General features: G+C 46.8%; 2 protein-coding genes across 7 annotated transcripts in view; one reads left to right on the plus strand and one right to left on the minus strand.

Annotated features, from left to right (window-relative positions):
* The window catches only part of LOC138921419 (ral guanine nucleotide dissociation stimulator-like), a 93,342-nt gene that overhangs the window by 46,881 nt on the left and 28,039 nt on the right, over positions 1-18,422 (plus strand). For 5 of the 6 annotated variants that reach the window (XM_070255208.1, XM_070255210.1, XM_070255209.1 and 2 more), the window contains 2 exons: positions 11,386-11,541; positions 12,789-12,914. The gene's annotated coding sequence lies outside the window, so the exon portion shown is untranslated. Of the gene's footprint in view, positions 1-11,385; positions 11,542-12,787; positions 12,915-18,422 lie in introns of those variants that run through there. The other variant, XM_070255206.1, reaches the window with a different exon arrangement.
* On the minus strand, positions 3,862-10,199 carry LOC138921417 (spermatogenesis-associated protein 31D4-like). The gene is made up of 4 exons (XM_070255200.1): positions 9,917-10,199; positions 9,125-9,170; positions 8,479-8,539; positions 3,862-8,200 (listed from the first exon to the last, which is right to left on the minus strand). The coding sequence occupies exons 1-4, from the start codon at positions 10,112-10,114 to the stop codon at positions 4,000-4,002; spliced, it is 4,506 nt and encodes a 1,501-aa protein (XP_070111301.1). The 5' UTR covers positions 10,115-10,199; the 3' UTR covers positions 3,862-3,999.

The following is an 18,422-nucleotide window of genomic DNA, read 5'->3' on the forward strand; positions in this document are numbered from 1 at the left end:
CTATGGACATTTGTGTACAAGTTCTTGTGTGGACATATGTTTTCATTTCTCTTGAGTGTATAGCTAGAAGTGGAGTTTCTAGGTAATATGGTAATTGTGTGTTTGACTTTTGAGGAACTGCCAGACGGTTTTCCAAGACATCCGCACCATTTTTCATACCCACCAGCAGCATAGAAGGGTATCAGTTTCTCGGCCTTCTAACACTTGCTATTATCTAACTTTTTGATTCTAGCCATCCTGTGTGTGAAGTGCTATCTCACAGTGGTTTTGATTTGCATTTCCCTGGTGACTAATGATGTGGAGCATCTTTTCATGTAATATTTTACTTTTGGGGAAGGAGAGGAGATAAAAAAGTGTTTGATCTCCTGTGTTTAACTCATCATACAGTAGCTCGTTTTAAATGTATTACAGGGAAAAAACTTTCTTCTAAATCTTTGAAAACACTTGCATGGTGATGTGAAGTCCTTATCACATGTACAGTTTTCTCCTTCTTGGATCTCTACGTGCTGCAGTCACTGTGTGACTGAGGGACTGCAACACCGTGCACTGCATTTGCTTAGGAAGATTCCTTTCTGCGTGGGGTGGAGGGAGGAGTTAACTCAGTGACTTCTCAGGCTTGACTACAGGGCTGAGCAGAACTGATGGCCAGAGCATCTGAAGCTCAGTGCGTTTCCTCCCCATGGCTCTGTCCATCTGTTTTGGGTCAGTGAGCTCCACAGGTAGTAAATGTCAAAGAAACGCGAGAGCTGTGACATGGGCACAAAGCATACACCTGAGAGACGGATGGCAGGATGTTCCCATGGGCTTTTGCCCCTTAACCGTAGTGTAGGAGACGGGCCGTATCACACGTGCCTGATGATAACTGTGAAAGTGGGGTAAGGGGTACATGGGACGTTCCACTGCTCTTGTGCATGTTTAAACATTTCTGTAATAGAAAGCTTAAAATAATGAAAGAAGCTGGGTGCCTCCTAAAGAGAGGGAGGGGACGAGAGGATACCTGGCAAGGGGGCTCAGTCCGTCAAGACGAGGGTTCAGCTCTCTCAATAAGGACATTTCAGGATGTGTAATCATTGAGGTTAGGAAGGAAACCTCTTTTCATATAACAGGAAAGAAGGAAAGGAGGAACGGGAAAAGGTTTTTGTGAAGCTTTATTGACGGAAAGTTCCTGTCTCATGACTTCTAGTTCCTCTGTGATCAGTGGTCCAGCACATCTACTGAGCAAATGGAGACAGCCTAAATTTGAGGAAAGTGAAGGAGATTTGAAATAAATTTGAGTGTCCCTGGAGAGAGAATGGAATAAGGAAACAGCGACCTAAGCTCCATTTGTCTTGTTCTCATGTTAGTAAGCATGGGATAATTCTTTGTGGAATGAGTGAGTGATTTCCAGCTAGTGCTGGGGCTGAATTTACTGTGGCATCGGTAGACTCCATTGTGAGATTTAATCCAATAGTGATCAATTAGTTATAGGAAGGCATTTCTGGGAAAGGCAGAGAGATGGGATTTTGCCAGACAGGCAGGATTAAAAGGGACTGGATGGGGCCCATTAGTAGCGGAGCTTTTTAAATGTTGGTTAGCTGACAGACCATCGAGTCTACCCCGGAGAGGGAGGAAATGTAAACAAGAGCTTGACCGACAGACAAGGAGTAAGTGGAAAAATGAAGGGCCTGGAGTTGAAAAGTTAACAAGGGGCATATGAATCAGAAGAATGAGAGACGAGGCCAAGGGGTGGAATGTCCGACTGTAATAATCTGGATGGCTGAAGTGTTCCTGGTGATAAGCTCTGGAGTGTGGCAGTAACTACACTGGAATGGAAGGAAAGGACCCTAAGATGAGATGATGTAGAAACTGAGAGGCTGGTCTTTGGCCGGTCTATCCACATCGATGGTAGAGCCCTCCATGGCCTCCTCACCTCTTCAAGTCTCCCGCCCTGGGCCCCATCCCCCTCCCAGGACCTCCACAGAATCTGCATTCTTTCTTTGACCTCAAGTTTCAGACATTGTGGGTTCAATGGCATAACTCTGGACAAGAAGATACAAGTGTGGAGTGAGAGAGGCTGTAGTGGACACCGGTTTTGTTTTTGGTTTTCGTTTTAACACCTAGCATTCACAAGCCTTTCTGGGAAAACTACCTCCAGTGCCCTCTGGGATACTCACCCCATTTGTGTAGTGTGTGTGTGTGTGTGTGCGCGCGCGCGTGCGTGTTCGGTTTTGTTACAATAGTTACCATTATACTTGTATCTTTTCTAATGTCCTCAAATTCCTTTCCCTTACTCGGAGTCATATTTCGTTTGTCACCTATATCTTGACCCCCTCTTATTGCTTATAGATCATTTTATTCTATTTTTCCCTTTTTCTCCTCCCTTCCATTTTTAAAATCATGTTGTTTTTAGAAAACAAAATTGGTATTTTATTTTTCCACCCTTGTAGCCCTCTTTATTTTACTTAGACGTCTACAACTTAATGTATTTAACGCTCACCATCATAATGCTTTTTGAATTTTGCCCCAGTTGACACTCAGCCAATTTTTGAGTCCCAGTCTGTCTAAGTGCAGTTGCCTTTCCTCCAAACCCCTATTGTAAGGGTGGGTATGTGAGCAGTCCATGGTGAGACCCCCATATATCTGTAACCTGGTGCATAGTCTGGGACTCACCTCTGGTTCATGAGCTGCAGGTGTTCTGGGGGAGACCAGCCATGGCTCCACCAAGGCCGTGAATATCAGAGGCGGCACTTCCATCCCGATAGGTGAACTGTACACACTAAGGGCAAGATCTTGTATATTCCTATTAAGCATAGATGGAAGGAAGGCAGCAAGATCACCTTCCCCAAAGAGGGGGATGCCATGCCTGATGACCTCCCTGCAGATGTTGTTTAGTATTCAAAGAACAGCCCAGTGCCTTTTTGGAATAAGGCATCAGTGTGCTGTGCAGTGCCTGGATCAGCCTCAAGGTGGTGATGCCTGGATCAGATTGAGGAGGGGGCGGGGGGAACAGGACAGGGTCACCATATGGATGATGAGGCATAAAGCTTTGTTCTACCAGCAAGGTCCTTCTTTCCCCTCTTCATTTTTTCTTCCCTCCTCGCTTACTCCAAGTCATCTTTTCCTTACTCTCAGCTTTATTTTATCCTGGGAGGTAGGTGGCTACCTGGTCAACATTGTTACTACTGGCAGCTGAGTGATGCTTTTGCTCTGCAACAAAATATCATTTGGCAGTCTGAAGAAATACCTACAGAGGGGAACCACTTCCCCCAGGTGCCTTTCCAGTAGGGAAACCTCAATGTAAAGTTTAAAGTATTCTTCCCTAACACATTAATATGACTCGCATGACAGATTCTTAAGGCGCGTCTGTGCTGTTCCTAGCCCCTCCCCCACCAGCCCAGGATCCACTGCAGCAATACCCTCCCCCACCCCCCAAATCCCATTCAGGGTTCACCCCCTGTGGGGTCCTCTGGTCACTGACCTCTAAATCATGATGAAGCCACTGTTTTTTCTTCATTGTTGTTTTATGAATTGCATACCTATTCTTGACCCTCTTCGGATAGAGAACACCTGTCTTCCCTACTCTCTGAAGGATGTAAAACATTCAGTGAGCGGAAGGTGTGAGCTGCTCTACACTTTCGTTAAGGCTAAGCGAAGAGGCAGGAGGCAGAGCCCACCTCCTCAAACTTCATCAGGGAGGAAATGGGCTTTTGGGGGCACGTGATATCTCTTTGTCAACAAGAGCTCCAGAGCACTGGTGACCTTTTAGAAGCCAGAGGAAGCAATCAGTAAGAGCTGAACTCACTCCTCCTTTTCCCTAAGCACAAGCCCTGAGTTACCTGAAACCCATGCCCCCAACACAGGACACAGAAAAGACATCACTATTATTAGAGAATCATTTATTGGGGAGAATTAATATTCTCCACAAGAAGGAATTATTTTGCGGTGGGAAATTTTCCGCTCTCGAAACGCTGGAAAAGCGTTTTCTGTTGACATAGAGACGGATCCCTAAACATAGTGCCTTTAGCAGTGGTGAGAACAGCTGGAGGCCCCTGGGCCAGCTTGACGCCTGCAGGTGGAGCTTGGATGGGGCACATGCTCCCTGCGGGGCACAGATAAGGGACGCTTCTGATCCAATAGCTGATCTTTAAACGCCATGACTTTCTGAGGGTGTCTGTTCTGGTCTCTGATCCGTCTAGAACATGTAGGATAATTCTGGCCAGCAAAGACAACTTCTTGGTGGCAGGACTTGGTGCTTGGCACTTTACAGGAGGGAGCCCTGTAGTTGGAAGGATGCCCCTGGACGGGCTCTGCCTGGGCCTGCTCTTCTGCCTTCTGGTCAGTTTTCACAAACTTCCTCAGGGAAGGAAGGGGCTCTTGAGGGCGGGTGACCTCTGCTGCACACCGCTGCCCCAGTTTCTCCACTGGGAACTTCCCAGGGACCGTCCTGGTCTTCTGAGCCGTGGTGGTCCCAGTAACGGCAGCTCTCCCTTTAACCAGGCCTCTGCTCTGTGCAGATGATATGGGGCTGCCCTTTTCCTGGGGATGTTCTTGGTTTTTGCCTTTTGTCCCAGGACGAAGCCATTGAAAAATGTGGTTCATCTTTTTTCTGAACACACTTTCAGGAGGAGGCTGTGCCTTCTGTGATGAGGTCTGGGAAGACTTGCTCCCAAGCGTCTCCTCTGATGCTGTGATCTGAGTAGGGAAACTCTTTCTTGTAGGTTGGGATGTCCCCAACCCTGCATCCCCTCCACCAAGCTCTTCTTTGTTGGTGCCCGGAGGGCTCACTCTCATTGTAGCTGGTGGGAATTTCTTATCCTCGTACCTCTTTCGATCTTTCTTAGGGACCCAAGGCTCCTGCCGCTGCTGCCTGCTGATCCCAGTGTCCTCCAGATGGACATGCAGCACCTGGGAAGCTCCCATGTCCCCACTGGAGACACCGTGGGCATGAGTCAGTGAGGCCTTGCAAGTCAAGCTCTCTGAGGCAGGGGACCTGTCAGTGTGTTGGCCTTGGACCTGGCTCTGATTCCTCTTCTCTAGTTTCGACTTTAATTCCCTAAACAGATGTTCCTTAAGATCCGATGACTTCGGGTCTTGGGGAACTTGTCTTTTTGGTGCAGGGCTTTCAATGGTCCCAGTAATTTCTATTTTACTGTGATTCTCACGTATCCTTTGGGAGCTTCCTGGCTTGCTGGTTGTCAACACATTAGCAGTTTTTGACTGCAGAGCATTGAGCTCCTTGGCCCTGAATATGTCCCTGGCCGTGCTGTGCACGGAAAAGGGTTCCGACTTCATCTTTTTGTCCTGTCGCCCTTCTCTTCTATCACTGGGACTCACTCTCGCATCCTTTGTCTCATGTTTGGCACCAGCTTGCCTTGCAGGCAGCTCTGGGGGGCATCGGTTGCCTAGCTGAGTAAATTTCTGACTCGCTTTGCCTGTGATGCCACATGTGACAGGCAGATGAGTCTGCCTGGCACCCTTACTCCTCTGAACAACCTCTGCAATCTCTTGGTTGATACCAGAGGGTGATTGTCTCGGCACCCCTTGTCCTTGCCTGCCCATAGGTGAAGTAGCAGGGCAAAGACGATCCAGGACCAGGGCTGAATTTGTTTCCACTTTTTCTTGAAGAGCAGATTTAGAGCTTCCTCTATGGGGCTCGAAGCCCTCGGATTTGGAGTCCACTTCCAAAGTTGGGTTATTTGAGGGGGGACAGTAGAAATAGGTCAAGGATTGGGATGCAGCATCTTCCGATTTAAACGCCTGTATGGATTCAAGGACCCTGCAGGGAAGGCCCCACTCCATTCTCATACGAAAGCTTTTAATATGGGTTTCCATCATCTGTTGTGTGCTGGAATCAATGAAGCAAAGCTCCTGGAAGGTATTCAGGGAGGAGTCCCCACCCACTGAAGGTGGCAAACTCCTCTGTGTTATGTGGGTGCGGGATTTGTCAGAAAGCAGCAATGTCTGCTTGATGGCATGCCATGAACTGCGCACCGTCCCAGGGAGCCGAGCCTCACTGATTTCCTCAAACTTCTTGCTCAAATGTGCTTTCAGGACATTTTCAAGTTGTTTCTGATCTAGACTTTCCTCCAAGGCCCTTGAATTTTTCCCTGACAGACTTGCCACGTGACTATTTAGGTCTTTCTCAGAGTCATATGCCGGATCCTTATCTGAAGAGCTCTCTGGGACACTCAACAGATGAGCTTTGGGGCCGTTCTCTGGGCTATGCCCCTGATCCTTCCCCATCTCCTTCTCTACCTCAAGCAGTTCTGAACCCCTCTCATGGAAGCTTTTGGATTGGCTCAATCCAACATTTAGATCTTTGTTCACCGAGATCCGTGAGAGTCCACGATTGCTCTCTGACTTAGCTATCTCTGAGAAATCTCTTGGAGGCATCATCAGTGACAGACACTCACAGATCCTGCGGGGCAGGCCCCACCGGTGTTGGATGAGCCTCTTTCGAAGGTGATGTTCCAGTTTCTTCCTCAGCTCATCACTGAGAGGAAACTCTACGGGAAGGATGGAGATGCAGGCATGGGCCTGGGAGGCCTGATGGTAAGGAAAGTTGGGAGCTGAAGAACAAAATTCTTCCTGAGATCTTTGGACTACAGAGGGGGAACCCCACAAACTTTCCTGTTGCTTCTGCAACACTTTCCATTCCAGTTGTTGAATTTCAGATGAGGTGAGAGACTCTGATTCATCCTGGGGTCTATGGTGACACACTCCACAGGTCCTTATCTGGGGTAGAGGACCAGATGGTAGGATTGGGAGTGGGGATTTAAGGTGGGCCTGGGACTTGACCTGAGTGAGAGGTAGGGGCTGGGATTGGGGCAGGGTTTGAGGCAAGGGTTGGGGCTGGATCTCAGGCAAGGATGGAGGTGGGCGATGGAGAGGTACTGGGGATTCTTGGCCCATGGAGGCATTTGGGATGGTATTGAAAAGGAAGATTGTGGTGCAGTCACTTGAGTCACGGATAGCAGAGGGCAAGGACTCGCTGTGCAGAGATGGGAGACCCCAGAAGAGCTGCATACATTTTTCCTGTAAATGGTCCCCCAAGATTTTAGGATATGGGGGCTGCTCATGCATGTGCAGCTCCTTTGGGTTGCCTGCACTGCTCCAGAAAGGAAGGGAGAATGCTGAGTCACACTCATCAGCATTTGACTCTAACATTTTCCCCGAAGGATTTAGTTGGTGGCCTGGCGTAAGTTTTTTTGGAAAAGAACCCTTCTCCTCCTTTTCCTTCCACATCAGGAAATCCCTCCTCTTTCGGACTTGTCTCTCCAGGAGTGCCAGGACATGAGGGCTGAGAAATGAGAGGTTACCAGGTTCTATAAGGTTAGCTGTAGGGTGTCTCTCCAGAGAGGACTCTGAAGAATGGAGGGCAAGAAACTCCCGATTAAAATCACATGGTGCCAAGGTGGACGGTGCTAAGAACAAGTCTTTGGCACAAGCTTGCCACCAGGATAATTCTGAAATTGACAGGCTTGAATGGTCAGTGCCTCTGACTGTTGGGACATAAGTGGACAACCCACCAGGGCTATCTGGAGATGAGTTCTCTGGAATAGACTTCAATAAGATGGAAACCGATTTAGATTGAGTCACAGTTAAAGGGTGGTCTGTCGGTGGTGAGACAGACAGGCTTGGTGGTGTGTGATGACAAGCCAGTGAATCATTGGGATTCATTATCTGGGACAAATTTGGTAAGGGGTTAATATCTTGGGAAAGGGTGCGGTCAAGAGAGAAGATCGTATTCAGAGACAGAGTGGCCTCTGGTTGGAGAATAGGACCCGTTGCCTGGGTGTCATGTGGTGGCAGAGGGGGAAGGGCAAGGAGTTGGGGTGGGGAACGGTCTGCTGGGAATTTGGACTCCAAGGGAGGAAAAGGCTCTGGTGGCATAGAGTGACCCGGTGGTGAGGGTGAAAGAAAGTCAGCTAAGGGTGTCATTGGGTTAGGTGAGAGGATGGAGTGGGGCGGTGGGGAAGGGTCAGGTGGAGGGGCTGGTGTTAGGTCTCCTGGAGGGACTTCTGAGAAGGCAGAGGACAGAGTGAATGATGATTCAGTCCCAGAAGCTGTGGAAGCCATAGAGGACACAGAGGCGGTATCATCTTCCAGGTCCTCCAGGAGCTGATTGATCTCAGCAGTTGTGCTATTACACACCTCACAGGAGGGGTCTGGGCATAATAGTTGACGAAAGCGGGTGGTATCGAGACGCCGGCCTAGGGGCCTGCGGGAGACAGGAAGTAGAAAACTGTAGCCAGGACCAGAACAAGGAAAGGAGGACCTGCTGGCCTGTCAGGGGAGGGGCCACCTGAAGCCTGCTGCCCCTTCACAATGCCCCACGCCTATGACTTCACCATACACTCAGCAGCCCTCACCCCAAGGCCTTCATTCACATACCCGTTCCTATGGCAAACCCCTCTCATGGCTACTGCAGGCTGTACTGAATCCCTGGAATTGCAGAGAACATGTTAAAGAGGGATCAGGAAAGAAAAGACTAGTCACCTTTTCAGAATAGAAATTAGCCTCCTTTTCTCCTCTGTTTCCCTCTGGTAATTTCTCCAACCTGGGAAACCAGAAGAGTGAATTACATGTAATAAAGGTAGAAGCATAGGTGTTACACAGGAGTCCCTTTATGGGAGACCCTTGGGATATTAACTCTGAAAGCCCCAAGAATCAGTAGATGTGGTCAAACGGTCAATGATAATATTAATAAGGTTCACATGTGTTTGTTGCTTCATTTATAAAGTACTGTCACATACGTTATCCCATGGGATTTTCAAAACCCCCATGTGAGGAACATAGGTCAATGGTTACCTCGAGGAGTCTGATCATCCAGGAAGTCAACGTAGTTTCTACAAGGTCAGGAGACAGAAGTTCTGACTCTTGACGTCTCCCACGGCCACCCACTGGGCAACACCCATTGTCCAGGCCCATCACTGCTTCATGCCCAGAGCTGGGCAGAGCAGGAATCTGAGAAATGTCTCGGGTTCTGACTACCTTCCCATGAGCCTTTCCTCTGAGGCCTCTATCTTCTGAGAGGGACTCTATCTAGCGACTGACATCCTCAGAGACCATGGACCTGGGACCTCATGGAGAGGACAGGAAGGGTCACCCTTGGAGAGCTCAGGTGGGATAGGTGGAACCTTACCACTTGATGTTCCACCTCTTCTTCTCCTCTTGGCTCTGCCCTGATGCTGAGAACAAAAAGAAAAGAATGAGGAGCGAGGACTTAGTTGGCTTGCTCCTCTCTCTAGGAAACTCAGATATTCATCCAAGATTAACGTCACTCTCCATTTTTATTACTAGCACTTTGTGTTCTTTCCCTTTCTGAATTTCTAAAGGTGATAAGATACTTTCAATTTTTCCTTCTTTGAAAAACTCGAAGGAGGATTTTTGGCTAGAGTCCACACTTGATGTTCTCAGTCAGAAGTCCTCTGCTCAAGGAGGGCATAGACTCTGAGGCCCACAGTCACATCTGTGCTTCCTCAGATAGGCCCCTGTATCCTGGGACAGAGCTCACACTCCAGTGTCTGCTCAGAGGCTCAGCCCTGCTCTCCTGATCTGCCCAATACAAAGGACGGTTTGGTCGAATGACGCCCGACATGGGAATGTGACTCGTGATCCAGTGTTGGGAACAGTGTTCTCCTACACAGATCCCAAACTCTCTAAATAACCTAATGCAGGGCCGTGAAATCAGTGATGGGATTTTATCCAGGAATCCTCCACCACACCCAGATGGTCTGTGAGTTTTAAATGGGAAACAGTCCCAGCTGAACCCCTAGTCCTGCCTCTCCTATTCCCCTAGAAGGATGATGTTCTATCCTCTATTCAGACTTGCCATCTTAGGAGTCTCTCTGGACCAACTCATTTAAAAATGTGGGACTAGAAATGGAAACAACAATAAAAAATCCCTGTTGGTGGCTTGCCCAGGGATCCTTACCTTTTGGTAGATTTTGGTTTTCCAGAAGGTTGGTAAAGATGGAATCCCCACCAGGAAGCACAGGAACAGAAGAAGCAACCACAACCCACACACGATGGTGAGGTTGTGGTCACTATCTAAGAATGTTGAGCAGATGCTCAAAAACAACTCAATATGGCTATTCAGAAATGAGAGAACATTCCATTGACTGAACTCCATTTTCTGAATCGCAAGGCTGCCTGAGGCAACTGAGCTCTGAGAGTGTCCACACTTGCCTATAATCCCAGGCCTGCATCACAGAGCACTGAAGAGTCACAAAGGGTTTCAGAGGGTGGGGGAGGGGACATGAAGAGGGTGTGCCCATGGCCCCTTCCCCCCACCAGCCCAGCTGATCTCTCCATCCATCCTGGGCCCTCCAGGTCCCTCTGCCCTACCCTGCCATCCTATTTTCCAACTCTGTCCGTTCATCATATCATACAATTACATTAATGGAATTTTCTGCCTGTTCCACCTGTACTCCAGATATTACCTGGGCCCCCTTTACTGTTTGGAGAGCTTGACTTTGGTTTCACCACTTCCACTGCCTCGAAAGTGTGAAATGCTCCCTGGAATTTTTGCTAGTACCCAGACATTTACACTCAGAATCATATATGTCCTCAAATCCATCTTTCCTTTAGAATGTTTTTGCCTTACATGAACCCTGATATAGAACTTAAAGTTCTTTACTCATTTGGTTTTGTGAATGTTGAGTAACAAATTTTAGTTTTTTGCTTCAGTCAGCCTTTACCGTCTTCAGCCAGTGGGGCTGACTCAAATAATTGAAATGAATAATTCATTATTCAACATTCACAAGACTAAAATCAGTACGGGCATACCTCACTTAATGAAAGGGACATGTTTTGAGAAATGCATCATTAGGCACTTTCACTGTTGTGTGAACATCACACAGTGTACTTACACAAACCTAAGTGGTAGAGCCTACTACACACCCAGGCTATGTGGTGCTACCCGTATGGGACCACTGTCATATATGTGGTCCATTAGTGACCGAAACATCGTTAATATTGTTACATGGTGCGTGACTGTGGTGGATGACAATGTCAAAATGGAGTACCATTTTCAAGGCTTCTAAAATGGAGCTGGGAGGCCATTAAGGAAGTGGGGCTTATGCTTGTACACCACATCCACCACCAGATGTTAACTGAACTTTTGAGCTTTACCTGACAGCAGAGGTCACATCTTGAAGTGTTTCCTCATTCCAAGAAGGGGCAGTCTGCCTAGGACCAACTATGTTCTGGCAAGTCAGCTCACCCCATGCCAGAACCAGTCATTAACTGTTCACTGTAGACCTTTGTAAGCCTGTGTCCTTTCCTTTTATCTACCCCTGCCTCCTTTGTCTTCCTAGGAGCACACTTGAGCTTCTACTCGAATCTACATCTCCTGAATTGCAATTCTTGAGACCCCAAATAAACGTTTTGGTTCTTTTGCAGTTTATGCCTCTTATTTGCTGACTTTACGTGGTGACAGAAGTGGGATCCCTAGCTACTGACCTTCAATTCTGGTGCCACTTCACAGACACAAGCAAGGTGCCTGCAAAGAATCTTTTGTGCTCTGTCGTCTCCTCCTGGTGGCTCTGGTTCCTGGTGGTAAGTCCTCCTGGGCCTGGACCTCCCATTTTTGGTAGAGGTCCAGACTCTTTATGTAGGCGTCCTTTGATACTGGTTCTGGCCATCCTTCCATTGTCAGCTTTGTTAGAAGCTTCTGTTTCTTTCACTCCTTTTTTGGGCCTTTGATCCTTGGGTAAGTTCATACAAATGAGAAATCCATTTTCTAAGAGGACCACCAAAGAACAGCCCCACTCTGGGACTCCTGCTGGTTTTGTCTTTAAAAAATCCAGACCTTCTACATGTAGATTTTTGTCCCACTGGGCTCAGATTACTCAGGGTGATTTAAAGCTTCACTGGCCTAAATGGGGCTCCTTTGAAATTCCTAAATTGGTTTATCTGTGCACTCAATTGGAAAAAGCCTATCAAACCAAACAAATAAAATGGGAAACTTTTTAAAATTGGTATCTTGAGGCCTCTAAATGAAACACTGAAAAGGACACTTCCTTGCAAGCCATAACAATGTCATAACTAAGAATTTCAAATGATTAAATGTAAATGCCATCGATAAAAGAATATTAACTCCTCCTGTATTTGTCAGGGTTCTCTGGAGAACCAAGGAGATTATCTATATATATATAATATATATTAATATTGATATATCATAGAATATATAATCCATTGTATCTATATTTAAATTCATTTATTTAGTTCTATAAATTACATATATACACATAAAATTTATATATAAAAGAAACTTTGGCCTCGCCCCTAACTGCCTAAAAGAATTTAAGACAGAAGGCCTGTTCCAGGAAATAGCTGTCAACGTAGGGAACTCTAGATGTGGTAGAGAAGAAGGTACCTAGCCGGGCCCATTTTACACAAGTTCTCTCTCATTTGTTTAGAGATGGCCCAGCAAACATTTGGTTTTCTGTCTCCTTGTGAATTGGCTTCCTCCTCTTTGAAGTCCCAAACCATGACCCCCAACCCCGCGCCTTTGTAAAATATCTAAACCCTAACCATAGACCTGGCAGACACGCTGTAGACTGAGCAGCAGCATGAAGACCAGGGTCAACCTGATGACATTGTGGGTGGGACTACTGGCTGTTTGTCCACATCCTTGTCCTGGGTGCCCAGGAAGGCAGTCACCCAGCAACTTGCAGTGAGGTGTGGCGTGTGACTATGTTTCAGCCAATGCAATGGGAGTGGAAGTGGTGTGTGCCATTTCCAGGTTGGAACTTTTGAAAGCAGGTGTGTCTTCTCCGTGTTCCTTCTTTCTCCTTGTGCAGATTGGTTGCAGACGATGATACAGGCGTCAGGAATGGCAGAGCCAAGAGACGGGAATTCATGGGTGACTGACACACCCTGTGGAAGAGAACCACCTGCCCAACACGAAACCCACCTTGGCCTGTAAGGTAATCACACATAAATTTCTACTCTCTGGTTATTCTTTTTCGGGATCTGCTTGTTATTTTCTTAACTATTATGGAAATATTTCAACTATGCAGAAGAGTACATAGTATGACCTCTATCTCCGGCCCTAATACCCAGAAAGAAGAGACGTTCAATTCTGCCCTATTTGCTTCCGATGTTGCATTCATTTGCTGGGGCTGCCATAACAAAATACCACACGTAGGGTGGCTTAAACAATAGAAATTTATTTTCTCACGGCTCTGGAGGCTGAAGTTCAAGATCAAGGCATTGGCCGGTATAGTCTCTTCTGAGGCCTCTCTCCCCGGCCGCTTCTCCCTGTGTCCTCACACGGTCTTCCCTCTGTGTGTGTCTGAGTTCTAATCTTCTCTTCTTATGTGAGTATCAGTCACATTGGATTGGAGCCTACCCATGTGACCTCACTTTACCTTAATTACCTCTTTAGAGGCCCTCTCTCCAAATACAGCCCTATTTTGAGGTCCTGGAGTTAGGACTTCAACATATGAATTTTCAGGGACATGATTCAGCCCACAACGATATCTCTGTTTTTAAGAAGCAAAATGTTGCTGTCACACCTAAAATTCACATTTCCATCCCGTTCTCCTCCCTCCCTCATCATAGGTATCAATATCCTAAAATTAATTACATTCTTTATGATTCCAAGAATATCCATGTGCATGGCTCCATTAACAAAAGATTACATTTTTACGCATAGTCAAGACATACATGTGTATGTCTCCGTTAACAAATTCTTACATTGTTATGCACTTAAAAAATGTACAGGAACAGCATCACACTGCACATGTCCTTCTTTGATTGGCTTTGGGCTATAAATGGGGAAGGAAAAACAGCAGCCGAGGGTAAGAGAATAAATAAACGGCTTATGCATAAAAACCCAAAAGGACAGATTTCCAAGAGCATCCAGGTTGGTGACCATGTGCAGGTTCTGGGAGAGTGGTTACCTGGAGAGGGCGTGGAAGCTCAGTGCCCTTTCCCCGTGCCTTGCCCTGTGCGTCTGTTCCATCGAGCTATTCCCGAGTCATATCCTTTTCTAATAAACAGGTAATCTAGTAAGTAAGAGGTTTCTCTGAGTTCTGTGAGCCGCCCTAGCAAATTCGTCGAACCGGAGTAGAGAGTCTTGAGAACCTCCTACTGACAGCCAGTTGCTCAGAAGCATAGGTGACAGCCTAGACTTGCTCTTGGCACCTGCAGTGGGGGCAGTCTTGTGGGGCTGAACCCTTAACCTGTGGGATGTGATGCTGTCTCTGGGTACATAGTGTCAGAATCGAGTTGAATTGTAGGACACCCAGCTGGTGTCCCAAGAATTGCTTGTTGCTGTGGGGGACTCCCCTGACCCCCAACCCCACACACATTGGAATTGGTACCAGAACCTAGGAACAAACTGTGAAAGATAAGCGTCTTAGCTTGGGTTCCCATAACAAAATGCCATAGCGTGGGTGACTTAAACAACAGAAATTTATTTTCTCACCATTCTGGGGGCTGGAAGCCCGAGCTCAGGATGCCAGCATGGTCAGGTTCTGGCGAGGGCTCTCTCCTCAGCTTGCGTAAGGTCCCCTTCTCACTGAGTCCTCAGATGGCGGGGTGTGTGTATGCGTGTGAAGAAACAGAAAGAGAGATCTCTTCCACTTCTGATGAGGCCACAGTCCTATCTGATTTAGGTTCCACCATTATGACTTCATTTTCACCATAATTACTTCCTAAAGACCTTGTGTCTGGACATGGTCACAAGGGGGGTCAGGGCTTCCATATATGAATGGTGGGGAGAGAGAATTCAGTCCATAGCAATAAATAAAGAGCAAATAAATAGAAACAAAGGTTTGGCATTTCTCTTTCTCATTTCCTTTCTTCCTGACTTTACTTTCTTGCTCTTTGTCTAGCTTCTTGAACAAGCAGCTCATTGGTTTCTAATTTTTCTTTTTAGATACGTATGTTGAAGGTATCTTTCTTCTAAGTATTGTTTAATTCCATCCACCAGATTTTGTCATGTAGTGCTTTCAGCTATAAATATTTCCTGAGTTCCATATGAGATCCCTTTCAATGCAAGGTTCTATAAGTTCCCAGCCATTATTATTATTTTCTCATCTGTCGCTCCTTTTACAAGTATGTAATGTTCCTCCTTGTCACCATGTTGGTTTTGTCTGGAGCTTTACCTCCAGATTTCTATAGATATACTTTTTTATTGACAGGTAAAGGACAAAATGAGGAAATATTTTTGCTATATATAAGCATGGTATCTGTCTACACTCCTGGGACTGTAGACTTCTAATCTGTCACTTATCCACCTTTGTGAAAAGGAATTCTAATATTGGCTCACTGAAGTCATTTTGGTCAACAGCACAGGAAATTGGTAATATGTATGTGTGGGGACCTGGAAATGGCCACCCCAAGATATGTCTCTTTGGCATCAGGATTATTTGAGGCTGATTGCTTTTGATAAACTGGGACAGGGAAGGAGGAATGGAACTTGCCCTTTGTTAGGGCACATTTACATTTGTAAGGTAAATCTCTATCTGTAAAAGTTGCCTCCCTCTCTGTACCAGGAAGAAGAAAGGAGATGACCTTCTCTCTAAAAACTCTTAATCAATACCAAAGGCAAGGACTTAAATCTGCATTTTATTGTGCTAGTCTGGTAACCTCCTGTAACTGACTTTCCTCCCCCTCCCAACGTTGGCATTTCTTAAGGATTAAGCATCTTTCCTTAGGCTAGGAACTGATTGCTGAGCTCACCTGTGACCGCCCAGCTCCAGACAATCGACTTGAGTCCTGCCATGCCCACTGACATAGCAGACCCACTACCTGCTGTGTCCATCAAGTGCCGACAGGGCAATCTTGTGACTATTGTGGGAGGGACATTTCAATCACATGTGAAACACCCCATTTGGCGGTATATAACCACTATGTGCACCCCACTTCTTTGGTGCCCTTTCTTCCTTCGGGAAGAAAGGCACCGGGCCACGGTTCCTCATAAAGCTTTGTTTAATTTTCTCTTGCTTTTCTGTCTCATGTGAATTTAATTCGTTCTCCAGCCAGATGAACCCACACTTGGGAAGAGGAAATGTCTTCCTCCCCTACATATGTTTTCATCAGTCAGATAGTCCATGTTGTGCTGTATTCACAACAAACTCCTAAGTCTCAGCTAAAAATGACCAAGGTTTATTTCTCGAACATGCTCCATGTCATCAGGGGCTGGCTCTGTATTATCCTTGCTCAGTCTGGAGGATTGAGTAGATGGCAGCTAAAAGATGCTCGATCCAACTTCTTGCACAACTGCCAGGCAGGAAAAACACACTCCTACTGTTTGCCAAAGGTTTGTCTGGAAGAGACAGCCTCATTTTTGCTCAAGTTTCATTTGCCAAAGGCTCACAAAGTCACATTTGACTTTAAGGGGCCAAGAAGATACATCCCTTCTGTGTGCCAGAGAAGAGCCGACAATATTTGGTGAACGGCAGTAATAATAACTATACGCTGTGCTCTATTGTGTCTTCTAAAGCTTATTTTTGCTTTCTGTTTGTTGATTTTTTCAAAAATTCCCTTCAGTTATGTGAGTCACCGTAAGTCCTTCTAGTCAATTTCTTTAATAAGAAAACTGAAGTTAGCCAGAGTTAGCTTCTTTTGCTTAAACAAAAAAGCCGATCTAATGCATTAGACTTTGCGTTATAAATGTTACTGAGCAGCTTAGGAAAATGAACTTCAGTTTACACCTTGGGCTGGTTTTCAAGAAAGGGTACACACCGATTTTTGAAGGATAAGGTTTTAATAGGAAAAGAAGCAGGGCATGGCATGAGCCAATATTTAGATCCGAATAATTATTGGTGACTGCAGCATGTCAGGCAGGGAGCCAGCTGTTTTTGCATATGCTCTCTAAGTCAATTTTAATTCTTTATAAGAACAATATGAGGTGAATCTTACTATTCATCACTTATATATGCAGAAACTGAGGGTCAGGGAGGTGAAATGACCTGTGCAAAAGTCACTTAACTAGCAAATGATGGCTTTGTTTCAAGTCCATCATCTGATCAGGCAGAGGTGAAAGAGAAGAATGCAATGTGTGTTTTTGGGTAGTGGGTACTGTTCGGTTTGGCAGGACTGTGGGATACATGAAAGGCGGAGGGGCCCTTGAGTGCTAAGGCAGAGAGTTGGAGTCTATCAGGTAGGCAGTGAGAGGAAGGTTTCCGCATCAGAGAGGGCACTGGTGGAGCCATGCCTCAGAGACATTGATCTGCTATTGTCCTCTACGATGAAGAGAAATGAGGCACGCTGGAGGCTTGGAGACCAGTTGGAGGAGCATTGTAAAAACTCACATAGGCCTGAATGGGCATGGGTGTTGGCAACGGAAAAAGAAAAAGGTATTCTATCGAGTCTCCAGACGCCCAGGGAATTGCTGAACGAAGTCTGAGTTCTCCCTATGTAGATAGCTCATACTTTTCATTATAGGTTTCTCAAGAACTTGCTCCCAGAAAAAACCTGGATGGAGAACAAAACAGGTAAGTGCCCAAGAGAGAAATCTACAAAGCTCCTCTCCCCCAAAATCACCTCTTCCCCATCTGGCATGTCTGGTTCTGGCATGTCTTGCAGGTGGTCAGTCATGTCCATCACCTGGTTTCGGTGTGTGCGACACCTGTATCTGGTGTATCCGGCAGGTGGTTCTCACAAGACTTGTAGGTGGTTCAGACGTGTCCAGAAGGTGGTTCTGGCGTGTCGGGCACCTGGTTACAGTGTGCCTGGCATGTGGTTCAGGATTCTCCATCTGGTGGTTCAGGCTGGTCTAACAGGTGGTTCAGGTGTATCCAGCCGCTGTTTCAGCTGTTTCTGGAACCTGGTTGTGGCCTGTGCTGGACCTGTTTCTGGTGTATCCATCATATGGATCTGGCATGTCCAGCACAGTGTTTGGGCGTGTTCAGCAGGTGGCTTCAGCGTACTGGGCGCCAGGTTCCATCGTATCTGACCATTGGTTCTGTGGTGTCTGGCAGGTAGTTCTTGTGTGTCTGGTATATGGTTCCAGTATGTTCTGAAGGTGGTTCCAGCGTGTCCGACTGGTGGCTACCGTGTGTCCGGAACCTGATTCCTTCGTGTGTGGTTGGTGCGTTCAGTGTGTCCAGGTGTTGGTTCCGGCGTGTTTGACAGTTGGTTCCCGCATGCCTGGCGGGGGATTCCAGGCTGTCTGGCAGGTTGCTCTGGCCTTTTCTGGAAATTGGTTCTGGCGTATCCAGGACCTGGTTCCGGTTTATCCAGCAGGTGATTTTGGCATGTCCGGCAGGTTGTGCTGGCGTGTTAGGCTGGTGGTTATGGCTTGTCTGGCAGGTGTTTGTGGCATGGCCAGCACCTGGTTCTGGCGTATTCGGGAGGTGGTTTCAGTGTATCTGGCACATGGTCTCGGCATATCCAACAGGTGGTTGCGAAGTGTGTGACAGGTGGTTCCTGTGTGTCTGGCATGTGGTTCTGGTACGTTCGGAAGATGGTTCCAGCATGTC

This window comes from Equus caballus, chromosome 29, assembly GCF_041296265.1.
Source record: "Equus caballus isolate H_3958 breed thoroughbred chromosome 29, TB-T2T, whole genome shotgun sequence".
In the NCBI taxonomy this organism is placed as follows: Eukaryota; Metazoa; Chordata; class Mammalia; order Perissodactyla; family Equidae; genus Equus; species Equus caballus.